Raw genomic sequence first — 12,010 nt, 5'->3', positions numbered from 1 at the left:
CAAAATCAGCTGAAAACACAATATTTTTGGTTAAGGAAAATATATTTCACAGCGGTTTAGATGGTACTATCTATGATTCTCTCCACTATAGTTGCTTGTTTTGTCACTTAAACTGAAACTAAGACGACACCATTCTGTATACTTCTGGCCCTTCTTTGGACACTGTGTTAACTAACCTCCAGACAAGCTTCAATGCCATACAGCTGTCCTTCAGTGGCCTCCAACTGCTCTTAAATGCAAGTAAAACTAAATGTGTGCTCTTCAACTGATCGCTGCACACACCTGCCCGCCCGTCCAGTATCACTACTCAGGACGGTTCTGACAACGACATACCTAGGTGTTTGGTTAGACTGCGAACTCTCCTTCCAGACTCACATTAAGCATCTCCAATCCAAAATTAAATCTAGAATCCGCTTCCTATTTCGCAACAAAGCATCCTTCACTCATGCATACCCTCATAAAACTGACCATCCTACCGATCCTCGACTTTGGCAATGTCATTTACAAAATAGCCTCCAACACTCTACTCAACAAATTGGATGCAGTCTATCACAGTGCCATCCGTTTCATCACCAAAGCCCCATATACCACCCACCACTACGACCTGTACGCTCTCGTTGGCTGGCCCTCACTTCATACTCGTCGCCAAACCCACTGGCTCCAGGTCATCTACAAGTCTTTGCTAGGTAAAGCCCCGCCTTATCTCAGCTCACTGGTCACCATAGCAGCACCCACCCATAGAAAACGTTCCAGCAGGTATATCTCACTGGTCACCCCCAAAGCCAATTCCTTCTTTGGCCGCCTTTCCTTCCAGTTCTATGCTGCCAACGACTGAAACGAACGACTGGAACGAACAAAAATCCCTGAAGCTGGAGACTTATACCTCCCTTATTAGCTTTAAAAGCACCAGCTGTTAGAGCAGCTCACAGATCACTGCACCTGTACATAGACCATCTGTAAATAGCGCATCCAACTACCTCATCCCCATACTGTATTTATCTTGCTCCTTTGCACCCCAGTATCTCTCCTTGCACATTCATCTTCTGCACATCTATCACTCCAGTGTTTAATTGGTATATTGTAATTACTTCGCCACCATGGCCTTTTTATTGCCTTACCTCCCTTACCTCATTTGCACACACTGTATATATACATTTTCTACTGTATTATTGACGGTATGTTAGTTTATTTGTTTAACCTACCTGGTTAAATAAAGGTGAAATAAAATAAATAAATATTCCATTTGTAACTCTGTGTTGTATGTGTCGAACTGCTTTGCATTATCTTGGCCAGGTAGCAGTTGTAAATGAGAACTTGTTCTCCACAAGCCTACCTGGTTAAATAAAGGTTAAATAAAAAAAATTAAAGTGAACTATTGACATTTTTGCAACCAGGAAATTGTGGAGCGATTTCTTCATAGTGCATCTTTAAGATGTTCTTAGCCTGCATAGAAGAACATTTTCCTGGAAATACAGCAAAAGGAAAAGCTGAAGCCACATGATATACCAGCACGTCCCTGGTGAAAAGTCGGAATGGATCTGTTCTAGAGGTCGACCGATTATGATTTTTCAACGCCGATACCGATTATTGGAGGACCAAAAAAGCTGATACAGATTAATCGGACGTTGTTTTTTTGTTTTTTTTTAATGTATTTGTAATAATGACAATTACAACAATACAGAATGAACACTTATTTTAACTTAATATAATACATCAATAAAATCAACTTAGCCTCAAATAAATAATGAAACATGTTCAATTTGGTTCAAATAATGCAACAACAAAGTTTTGGAAAAGAAAGTAAAAGTGCAATATGTGCCATGAAGGAAAGCTTACGTTTCAGTTCCTTGTTCAGAACATGAGAACATATGAAAGCTGGTGGTTCCTTTTAACATGAGTCTTCAATATTCCCAGGTAAGAAGTTTTAGGTTGTAGTTATTATAGGAATTATAGGACTATTTCCCTCTATACCATTTGTATTTAATTAACCGTTGACTATTGGATGTTCTCATAGTCACTTTAGTATTGCCAGTGTAACAGTACAGCTTCCGTCCCTCTCCTCGCTCCTCCCTGGGCTCGAACCAGCAACACAACAACAACAACCACCACATCGAAGCAGCGTTACCCATGCAGAGCAAGGGAAACAACCACCCCAAGGCTCAGAGCGAGTAGCTCCGATAACTAGCCAGCCATTTCACTTCGGTTACACCAGCCTCATCTCGGGAGTTGATAGGCTTGAAGTCATAAACAGATTGACGCACAACGAAGAGCTGCTGGCAAAATGCACGAAAGTGCTGTTTGAGTGAATGTTCACGCGCCTGCTTCTGCTTACCACCGCTCAGTCAGATACTTAGATACTTGTATGCTCAGTCAGATTATATGCAACGCAGGACACGCAAAATAATATCTAGTAATATCATCAACCATGTGTAGTTAACTAGTGATTATGATTTAAGTTATAAGATAAGTTTAATGCTAGCTAGCAACTTACCTTGGCTTACTGCATTTGCGTAACAGGCAGTCTCCTTGTGGAGTGCAACGAGAGAGGCAGGTCGTTATTGCGTTGGACTAGTTAACTGTAAGGTTGACTTGCCAAGTTAAATAAAGATTAAATAAAGGTGCAAAAAATAAAATAAATTTGGCAAATCGGCGCCAAAAAATACCGATTTCCGATTATTATGAAAACGGCCCTAATTAAATCGGCCATTCCGATTAAATCGGTCGACCTCTAATCTGTTCGCAGTCAAGAACCTTCTTTTTCTGATTAAAAGTGGACTACTATTCAAATTTTTGGGAGGTGGAGAAAGTGATTGACACAACAGCGGCTTGCATCATCGACTGTTGTAAGCAGCAGTTTAGCAGATATGGCATACCTGACAGTGGTGTAGTTACGAATAAAGGTGCCCCAGTTCACGAGTCAAGACTTTGCTTTTTTTGCAAAAGCCCGGGAGTATGACCTCCACACCCTATCTATCAGTCAGAATAATGTTAAGGTGGAGTCAGTGAAAATAGCAAAGACCGTTATCAAAAAGGCTATGCAGGAAGGCACAGATGTGTGGCAAGCCATTTTGGCGTGGAGAAATACTCCCACAAAGGGCTTCGGCAGCAGTCCTGTACAGTGCTTATCGTCTAGACTCACCCGCTCTCTGTTGCTAACAGCTCCCAAGCTCCTCACACCAAAGGTCATTAGGGATGTTCAGGCACACAAGCGTGCATGTCAGGAGAAGTCAAAACATCACTATGACCAGCATGCAAAAAAAATATATCTGTAATAAAACAAAGGCCAAGCTGTCAAGAGTGCTCATGTCACCTCACACCAGGGATACCATGGAGTCTTGGCACATGCATAGGGCACATCAGCGCAAGGTCATATGAAGTGGAAATAAAGGGACGATAATATGGAAGGAACCGAAGGGACATACGCCCAGTTCAGGACAGCATAGGGCACAGGAGGCCCACATGGGAAGACTGTGAATATCCTCTGGATGTGTGGGCAGGACACATAATGAGGAGACGGGGAAGACCCCACCAGGACAGTTATATCTGCCGAACGTCCCTCCACAATTTAAGGAAGATGTGAAAAAGGAAGGAGAGGCCCTGAGGCTCCCAGAGGTGCCCAACATCTCAGAGGTGCCAGGAGAGGCCTCGGGCTCCCAGAGGTGCCCAACGTCCCCGAGGTGCCCAACGTCCCAGTGAGGCCCCGAGGTGCCAGGAGGCCCTGAGGCTCTCAATATGCTACCAGTGCGCCACACTAGGACAAGGGCTAACATAAGACCGCCCCTGTATTACAGAGACTATGTCCCGTAAGAGATGGAAAAAAATAACAAATAAATTATGTTTAAAAAATGGGACAGTACCTCTTCTCATATCCGTATGGGTATTCTACAAAGTATAGACTACTAAAGTACTAGGGTGAATCACTTTACATATGGCTTTCTGAGGAAGAGTGATAAGCCACATGACAGGGAGTTGACAGAGTGAGAGAAAGGAAGTGGACTTACTTGAGCTGCTGTAGCCAGGATATGATGCGCTTCATGTCATCGTTGATGGTCTTCTCGATGTCATCCAGCATCGATTGATCTGGAGACAGATACAGTGGAAGTCAGTACAGTGTATATTTATGTGTGTGTCTCCCTGCTTACCGATGTAGTGAGTGTGCTACTCTCTGCTTACCGATCCCATACAGCATGGGGTGGAACATCCCTGAGTGCAGGTCTACGAAGATGTGCAGGCACTCGGAGCGTCCACAGGGCTCCAAGATGGGAATGACCAGAGTGGGCAGAGCGGTCTCTATGAACGCTGAAACACAGGCAGGGAGAGACAACAATAACATTGCACACTGACAACATGGTTGTTTCTGTCCACAACACTGTTCATTGCATTCTAGGTCAGTGTTGTTGGATCAGTTAGTGTATTGATAAATCAGAGAGGACAGAGAGACTCACAGCTGTCGCTGGGGTTGCTGCTCTTCAGGATGGCTTTTAGTTCCTGCAGCTTCTGATGAGAGCGAGCGTGCACGCTGTCAATCAAAAGCTTCTCCACTGACAAGTGATCAATCTACAGGAGGGGGCAGGAACAGAGACTGTGATGAGGTCCTCATCACAACAAAATAATAGAGGACTGTAGCTGTGAGGAACGAGGCGTTAGCTCACCTTCATGGCTCTCTCCATCAGTCTGGAGTCACAGGCAGGGAGCGGAGGATCATGGGAGATCTGCAGAGGCTTGGAGCCGTCTGATTCATCAATCTTGATGGTGACTTTGTGGACCGACGCAGTGCCAGTCTTCCTGCCCAAGACCTGTTGGCTGGAGAGGGGGAGAGAGCGAAGAACCAAGAGAGAGGGCGAGAGGGATGGGTCAAATGATGACGGACCAATTTCCCTGTGGTGAAGTATTCATTCAACTAAGCAATCAACCAATTGTGTCTTACTTCCAGACGGCCAGTGTGAGGCACTTGGCAGGCATGTAGTGTTCCACCTGCACCAGGTCTCCCCAGCGCTCTCGGTACAGCATGAGGGTCTGGGAGTGGAGGACCTCCAGCTGGAGAGACAGGCAGAAAGAATCTGGACAGGGAGAGTCAAGGAAGGGCTGGGCCAGGAGGATGGCATACACACATTCACAATACATACAGAAATGCAGACACACCCATGCTAACTGAGTGTGGGGGTCTGTGTGTGGTGTCTGGACACTGACAGGCTTCAGCTATTAAAGTAGGCAGGTTATACTTGCTACTGAGTAAAACTAATGAAAACTAAATAAATGGGAAAAACGTACTTGCTACAGAGTTGTGTTAAGTTAATAAAAAACAACAGACTCATAGAAATCTTTCAGCCTATTTAATAACTGGCCGTCTATTGGGCATTACGGTATTACAAATAAATGTAGCATTATATTTGTGCTTGTGTGACAGGAATATGATATTTAATGTTGTTATAACTTGGCTATAACTTGTGCTTGACCCTTCTATGTTGAACATAATAAACAGCTCTCTATCCACCGGATGTGAACCAAACTCACTAAAAGTGGCAGTAATAAAGCTTCTCTTGAAAAAGCCAAACCTTGACCCAGAAAATATAAAAAACTATCGGCCTATATCGAATCTTCCATCCTCTCAATTTTTTGGGAAAAACCTGTTGCGCTGCAACTCACTGCCTTCCTGAAGACAAGCAATGTATTTGTGGTTTTAGACCCCATCATAGCACTTAGACTGCACTTGTGAAGGCGGTAAATGACCTTTTAATGGTGTCAGACGGAGGCTCTGTCCTCGTGCTCCTAGACCTTAGTGCTGCTTTTGATACCATCGATCACCACATTCTTTTGGAGAGATTGGAAACCCAAATTGGTCCCTTATCTGTCGAAAATATATCAGTTTGTCTCTGTGAACGGTTTGTCCTCTGTCAAATCAACTGTAAATTTCAGTGTTCCTCAAGGTTCCGTTTTAGGACCACTATTGTTTTCACTATATATTTTACCTCTTAGGGATTCGAAAACATAATGTTAACTTTCACTGCTATGCGGGTGACACACAGCTGTACACTTCAATGAAACATGGTGAAGCCCCAAAATTGCCCTCGCTAGAAGCCTGTGTTTCAGACATAAGGAAGTGGATGGCTGCAAACTTTCTACTTTTAAACTCGGACAAAACAGAGATGCTTGTTCTAGGTCCCAAGAAACAAAGATATCTTCTGTTGAATCTGACAATTAATCTTGATGGTTGTACAGTCGTCTCAAATAAAACTGTGAAGGACCTCGGCGTTACTCTGGACCCTGATCTCTCTTTTGATGAACATATCAAGACTGTTTCAAGGACAGCTTTTTTCCATCTACGTAACATTGCAAAAATCAGAAACATTCTGTCCAAAAATTATACAGAAAAATTAATCCATGCTTTTGTTACTTCTAGGTTAGAATACTGCAATGCTCTACTTTCCGGCTACCCGGATAAAGCACTAAATAAACTAAATACGGCTGCTAGAATCCTTACTAGAACCAAAAATTGTTATTACTCCAGTGCTAGCCTCCCTACACTGGCTTCCTGTTAAGGCAAGGGCTGATTTCAAGGTTTCACTGCTAACCTACAAAGCATTACATGGGCTTGCTCCTACCCATCTTTCCAATTTGGTCCTGCCGTACATACCTACACGTACGCTACGGTCACAAGACGCAGGCCTCCTAATTGTCCCTAGAATTTCTAAGCAAACAGCGGAGGCAGGGCTTTCTCCTATAGAGCTCCATTTTTATGGAATGGGCTGCCTACCCATGTGAGAGACGCACACTCGGTCTCAACCTTCAAGTCTTTACTGAAGATTCATCTCTTCAGTGGTTCATATGATTGAGTGTAGTCTGGCCCAGGAGTGTGAAGGTAAACGGAAAGGCACTGGAGCAACGAACCGCCCTTGCTGTCTCTGCCTGGCCGGTTCCCCTCCACTGTGATTCTCTGCCTCTTACCCTATTACAGGGGCTGAGTCACTGGCTTACTGGGGCTCTTCCATGCTGTCCCTAGGAGGGGTGCATCACTTGAGTGGGTTGAGTCACTGACGTGATCTTCCTGTCTGGGTTGGCGCCCCCCTTGGGTTGTGCGGTGGCGGAGATCTTTGTGGGCTATACTCGGCCTTGTCTCAGGATGGTAAGTTGGTGGTTGAAGATCTCCCTCTAGTGGTGTGGGGGCTTTGCTTTGGCAAAGTGGGTGGGGTTATATCCTACCTGTTTGGCCCTGTCCGGGGGTAACATCAGATGGGGCCACAGTCTCTCCTGACCCCCCCTGTCTCAGCCTCCAGTATTTATGTGGCAGTAGTTTATGTGTCGGGGGGGCTAGGGTCAGTCTGTTATATCTGGAGTATTTCTCCTGTCTTATCCGGTGTCCTGTGTGAATTTAAGTATGCTCTCTCTAATTCTCTCTTTCTCGGAGGACCTGAGCCCTAGGACCATGCCCCAGGACTACCTGGCATGATGACTCCTTGCTGTCCCCAGTCCACCTGGCTATGCTGCTGCTCCAGTTTCAACTGTTCTGCCTGCGGCTATGGAACCCTGACCTGTTCACAGGACGTGCTACCTGTCCCAGACCTGCTCTGTTCAACTCTCTAGAGACAGCAGGAGCGGTAGAGATACTCTTAATGATTGGCTATGAAAAGCCAACTGACATTTACTCCTGAGGTGCTGACTTGTTGCACCCTCGACAACTACTGTGATTATTATTATTTGACCATGCTGGTCATTTATGAACATTTGGACATCTTGGCCATGTTCTGTTATAATCTCCACCCGGCACAGCAAGAAGAGGACTGGCCACCCCTCATAGCCTGGTTCCTCTCTAGGTTTCTTCCTAGGTTTTGGCATTTCTAGGGAGTTTTTCCTAGCCACCGTGCTTCTACACCTGCATTGCTTGCTGTTTGGGGTTTTAGGCTGGGTTTCTGTACAGCACTTTGAGATATCAGCTGATGTTAGAAGGGATATATAAATACATTTGATGATAACCACATTACCTTGATAGACAGTGCAGTGAAAACATAGGAGGGTAATTAGCAGCAGCTGGGGGTTGCCAGATGCATTTCTGCCATAACTACGAACATCTTGAAAAATGTCCCAGGTCCACATTTCCCACTTGGCAACAAATGTAGGCCCATAACACACTACACCCCTTTTTTTCTCTCAATCTTGAATGTGTGTGTGTGTGTGTGTTGGATTACATTCTCAATTCACACTAAATAGTATATGAAATGTAAATATTTCTGCTTGGTTCATGAAACCTGATGAACTGAAAGACATTGTGTGGCTGTTGGCTGCAGCATGTCCCTGACCCCAAAGCCTCGACCATTGGAATGCTGTTGGTGTCTGGGCCAGCTGTATGCATGGTCACTGCCAGTCAATACAGTACGTACACTGCAGCAGCTCAAGCCAGACTTGGCCCTGAGCCCACTGTCTGCACAGAAACAGCGCGCGCGCTCACACACACAGAAAGGATACGCAGGCAGCTGTACATGTCCTGCAGTGGTTTCTCGTCTGCAAACAGGCGCGACTGCACCAGCTCATGGATGAAGTTCACCTGCATACTGTGGACAAGAGCTCTGCAATCTGGAAGGAGGAGGCGGGGGGAGGATGGAGGGGAAAATATTCAAAATGGAGGATGGTGAAAAAGAGAAAGCAATCTAAAGAAATAGTTTATTTGCGAGTGCTGGCTGCATTTTTCATTCAGGATTCCTCCTGCACATCAGGACCAGAATAATTATAATCTACAGTAGATCAAGTTGGTGAGAGTTGTACAGTGGGGGTGGGTTGCCCCAATATGGATTAACTCTTAGACTGGGCTAAATCAAGATGTGTCTATTAATCTTGCTGCATCAAATGTTAAACCTAGATTTAATTTAATCCTAGTTAGATTAGAGGAAGGACTTTATTTAAATTCAGTTTTCACTTTAAACGCAGATTAATTTTAAGCCTGTTAACAAATAATTTAGATCGGAGAGCAATTCTAAACTGCCACTTGAGGTGGTTTAACTAATAAATGGGCAGCATATCTTCTGTGGAGAGTTCCTCTGAGAATAATTAGAGACAGGTTTAATCCTGTTGAGTTTTATGATAATTATTAGTAGGCTATTTACGTGCCCATTTTGTACAACAATTAAATTGGAGTTTATGATATGCCCAGCCTTGGTACGAATGATGATTTTATGCAACATGCTGTAACGGGCCTGATAACATGACATTGTAGTGAAGTAGTGTTAACGCTAGTTTTAACTTGCATTATAGGCAGATATTTACCAGTTATTTAGGCTTACTAAATATTGGTGGGTCAAGTTGTCCGTCGTCATCATAGCGGTTATGGAGAGGGGCAAACTGCTGGGGAATCATCTCGCATATTTTCTGGGTGATAGGATCAATTCCCTTGGACGGAGGCCCCCCTCCGGTTCAGGTCTGAAATAGCCCCCGCCCCTCCTCTGCTGAATCCTTTTTAGCTCTTGCTTTAAGAAAAACTCCAGCTTTCATCTGATTTGTGTCCCTCTTCTCTTTAACCCGTGTCGAGCCATTACATTTATCGCATAAAATGGCCCAGGTGTCTAACTTCTTTTTGACAGTTGTGTTGTCGGTATTTTTAACCTCCAGTACGGTACTAAATTCCTCCATCAGCGCCGACAAGCGGAGAAATTTGAACTTCGTTGATATGCCATGATAAGGTGGCGAGCTGACAGATAATAAATGGCTAAATAATATTGGATGCTAGCTAGCTTGGTTTATAAACTAGCTAGCTACAGTATCTAACGTTAGCTAACAAATTTGTTTTCTGTCTTGTACTGGCAAATAACGGATTTTATTTAAAAATTAGCCAACCCATGATAACCTTTCACAATGGAGTTGCAGAAGTTCTAACATTACATTGTTATTATTTTATCAAGGAACAGCAACTTTGTGGCATCATTTGTCAGGTAGGCTAGCTACTTCGTTCAAATCACGAAATACCTAATATTTTGGTGTAACATGTCACTAATAATAGTTTAAAACCGTTAGATTTACTGATTCAGATTTAAAAAATAAAGTGGTGGAACACATCTCTGATTAATTATAAACCTAGATTGACAAAACCTAGATTAGCTCTAATCCTAGATTGGCGTGTTAGCATTGGGTTCTGTGTGTTTGGTGTGTGGTCTTTCAGGTGTTGTGTATCTTACCTCCAGTCTCCTTGTCCTCCACCAGTATCTCCAGCTTCAAGAGTCTCCAGGGAATATCTGGGTCATCCCCCATCACTGTCAGAGTGGCCTCAAACTCCCCCTCCACGCGGAACTTCACACGCCCGTTAACTACAACACACAATACATAATGGTTGCCACCTTTTCAATAGCCAGAAACTGTCTTGCTGTGTGATGTTTACCCATGGAGAGGTTGGCCAGATTTGTGTGGGAGTAGTTTTTTTTCTTCCTTGAACACAAAAAAAGGGGCGTGGTCCACTCCTCGGGGGCTACGCTGGATTTAATGGTGTAGAGAACTTTTGAAATATTAGAGCAAATTCTCTGCAATTCAACACATTTCTCCATGGACCGGAGTGAAATTGTTTTATTTCTAAAGCTAATTTACTAAAATTCACATAGTCTCCCATGGAACTGAGAGAATATTTTGCAGTTTTAATGCTAATTTCTTGTTCTATGCATTTTGCCATTGCTAATGCTGTGATCTTTCAAGCAAACATAATAGCTAAATCAATACAACATTACTGCGGGGACTTCAGTCACAACAGCATCAGTGTGGTTGGGCACTGATGTTGGGCGAATAGGCCTGGCTCGCAGACTGCGTTCCAATTCATCCCAAAGGTGTAAGGCAGCATCCTCTTCCCATTCGCCGAACTCCAGAGAACGCGTTTCCACCCCTCCAGAGTCTAATGGAGGTGAGCTTTACATCGATGTTTGGCATTGTGATTTTAGGCTTGTGTGCGGCTGATCGGACATGGCAACCCATTTCATGAAGCTCCCGATCAACAGTTCTTGTGCTGACGTTGCTTCCAGAAGCAGTTTGGATCTCGGTATTGAGTGTTGCAACCAAGGACAATTTATATGCAATACGCGCTCCAGCACTCGGCGGTCCCGTTCTGTGAGCTTGTGTGGCCTACCACTTCGCGGCTGAGCCGTTGTTGCTCCTAGATGCTTCCAATTCACAATAACAGTACTTACAGTTGACAGGGGCAGCTCAAGCATGACAACAATTTAACAAACTGACTTGTTGGAAAGGTGGCATCCTATGACGGTGCCACATTGAAAGTCACTGAGCTCTTCAGTACGGGCCATTCTACTGCCAATGTTTGTCTATGAAGATTGCATGGCTGTGTGCTCGATTTTATACACCTGTCAACAATGGGTGTAACTGAAATGGCCGAATCCACTCATTTGAAGGGGTGTCCACAAAATTTATATTTTTTGTGTTTTTTTTCGGGATGCCTTAGTGGCCCATCCAAGGATTTCAATGGAACCCTGTGTGTGTATGTGTGTGGTTGTGCGTGTGTGGCTGTGCGTGTGTGTTTCTTACCCACGGTGAGGTTGGCTAGCTGAGGTGGTAGGTCTGTTGTGACAAGACGATGTCGCAGGATCTGATTGAGCTGGTTCAGGGTTGTCTGTTTTTCCACTTTAGTGATGGGATCTGGAGGAATGATTTTATCCTACACACACACACACACACACACACAGCTGTCAATGCACTGGCCCAAATAGGGCTTCAGATTTCTCCGTTCCTATTCCACACTCCCGTCCAGATGGTGGTGGTAACCCACTAAGGGTTTATGTGTTTGTGCACATATGTACATCATGCACACAAACGAAGAGTACAGAGTACATGAAGGACAAAATTGCTGGCTAAACCAGGCAGTCACCATGGCTACTTCAGCTACAGTAGCTAATAAACACAGAGGTATCAGACACCTCATTCTATTTGACCAGTGAGCACTACTTAACCAGGCAAGTCAACAGAGAACCAGTGCTCATTTATAATAAAGAGGCCTAGTCAAGAGGCCAAAAGACACCAATACAATAAGAAT

The 12,010-nt window shown here is 44.2% G+C and overlaps 1 protein-coding gene across 1 annotated transcript in view; it reads right to left on the bottom strand.

Annotated features, from left to right (window-relative positions):
• Positions 1-12,010, bottom strand: part of LOC135518990 (mediator of RNA polymerase II transcription subunit 14-like) — a 43,544-nt gene that overhangs the window by 30,071 nt on the left and 1,463 nt on the right. The window contains exons 5-12 of the mRNA XM_064944010.1: positions 11,506-11,635; positions 10,161-10,289; positions 8,461-8,568; positions 4,928-5,060; positions 4,653-4,803; positions 4,446-4,557; positions 4,174-4,299; positions 4,002-4,080 (exon numbers count right to left, since the gene is read on the bottom strand). Coding sequence (XP_064800082.1) covers positions 4,002-4,080; positions 4,174-4,299; positions 4,446-4,557; positions 4,653-4,803; positions 4,928-5,060; positions 8,461-8,568; positions 10,161-10,289; positions 11,506-11,635 — 968 coding nt within the window. The remainder of the gene's footprint in view (positions 1-4,001; positions 4,081-4,173; positions 4,300-4,445; positions 4,558-4,652; positions 4,804-4,927; positions 5,061-8,460; positions 8,569-10,160; positions 10,290-11,505; positions 11,636-12,010) is intronic.

The sequence above is a fragment of the Oncorhynchus masou genome, chromosome 29 (assembly GCF_036934945.1).
Source record: "Oncorhynchus masou masou isolate Uvic2021 chromosome 29, UVic_Omas_1.1, whole genome shotgun sequence".
Classification (NCBI taxonomy): domain Eukaryota; kingdom Metazoa; phylum Chordata; class Actinopteri; order Salmoniformes; family Salmonidae; genus Oncorhynchus; species Oncorhynchus masou.
Note: the sequence above shows the minus strand (reverse complement) of the source record. Positions and strands in the feature narration are given on the sequence as shown.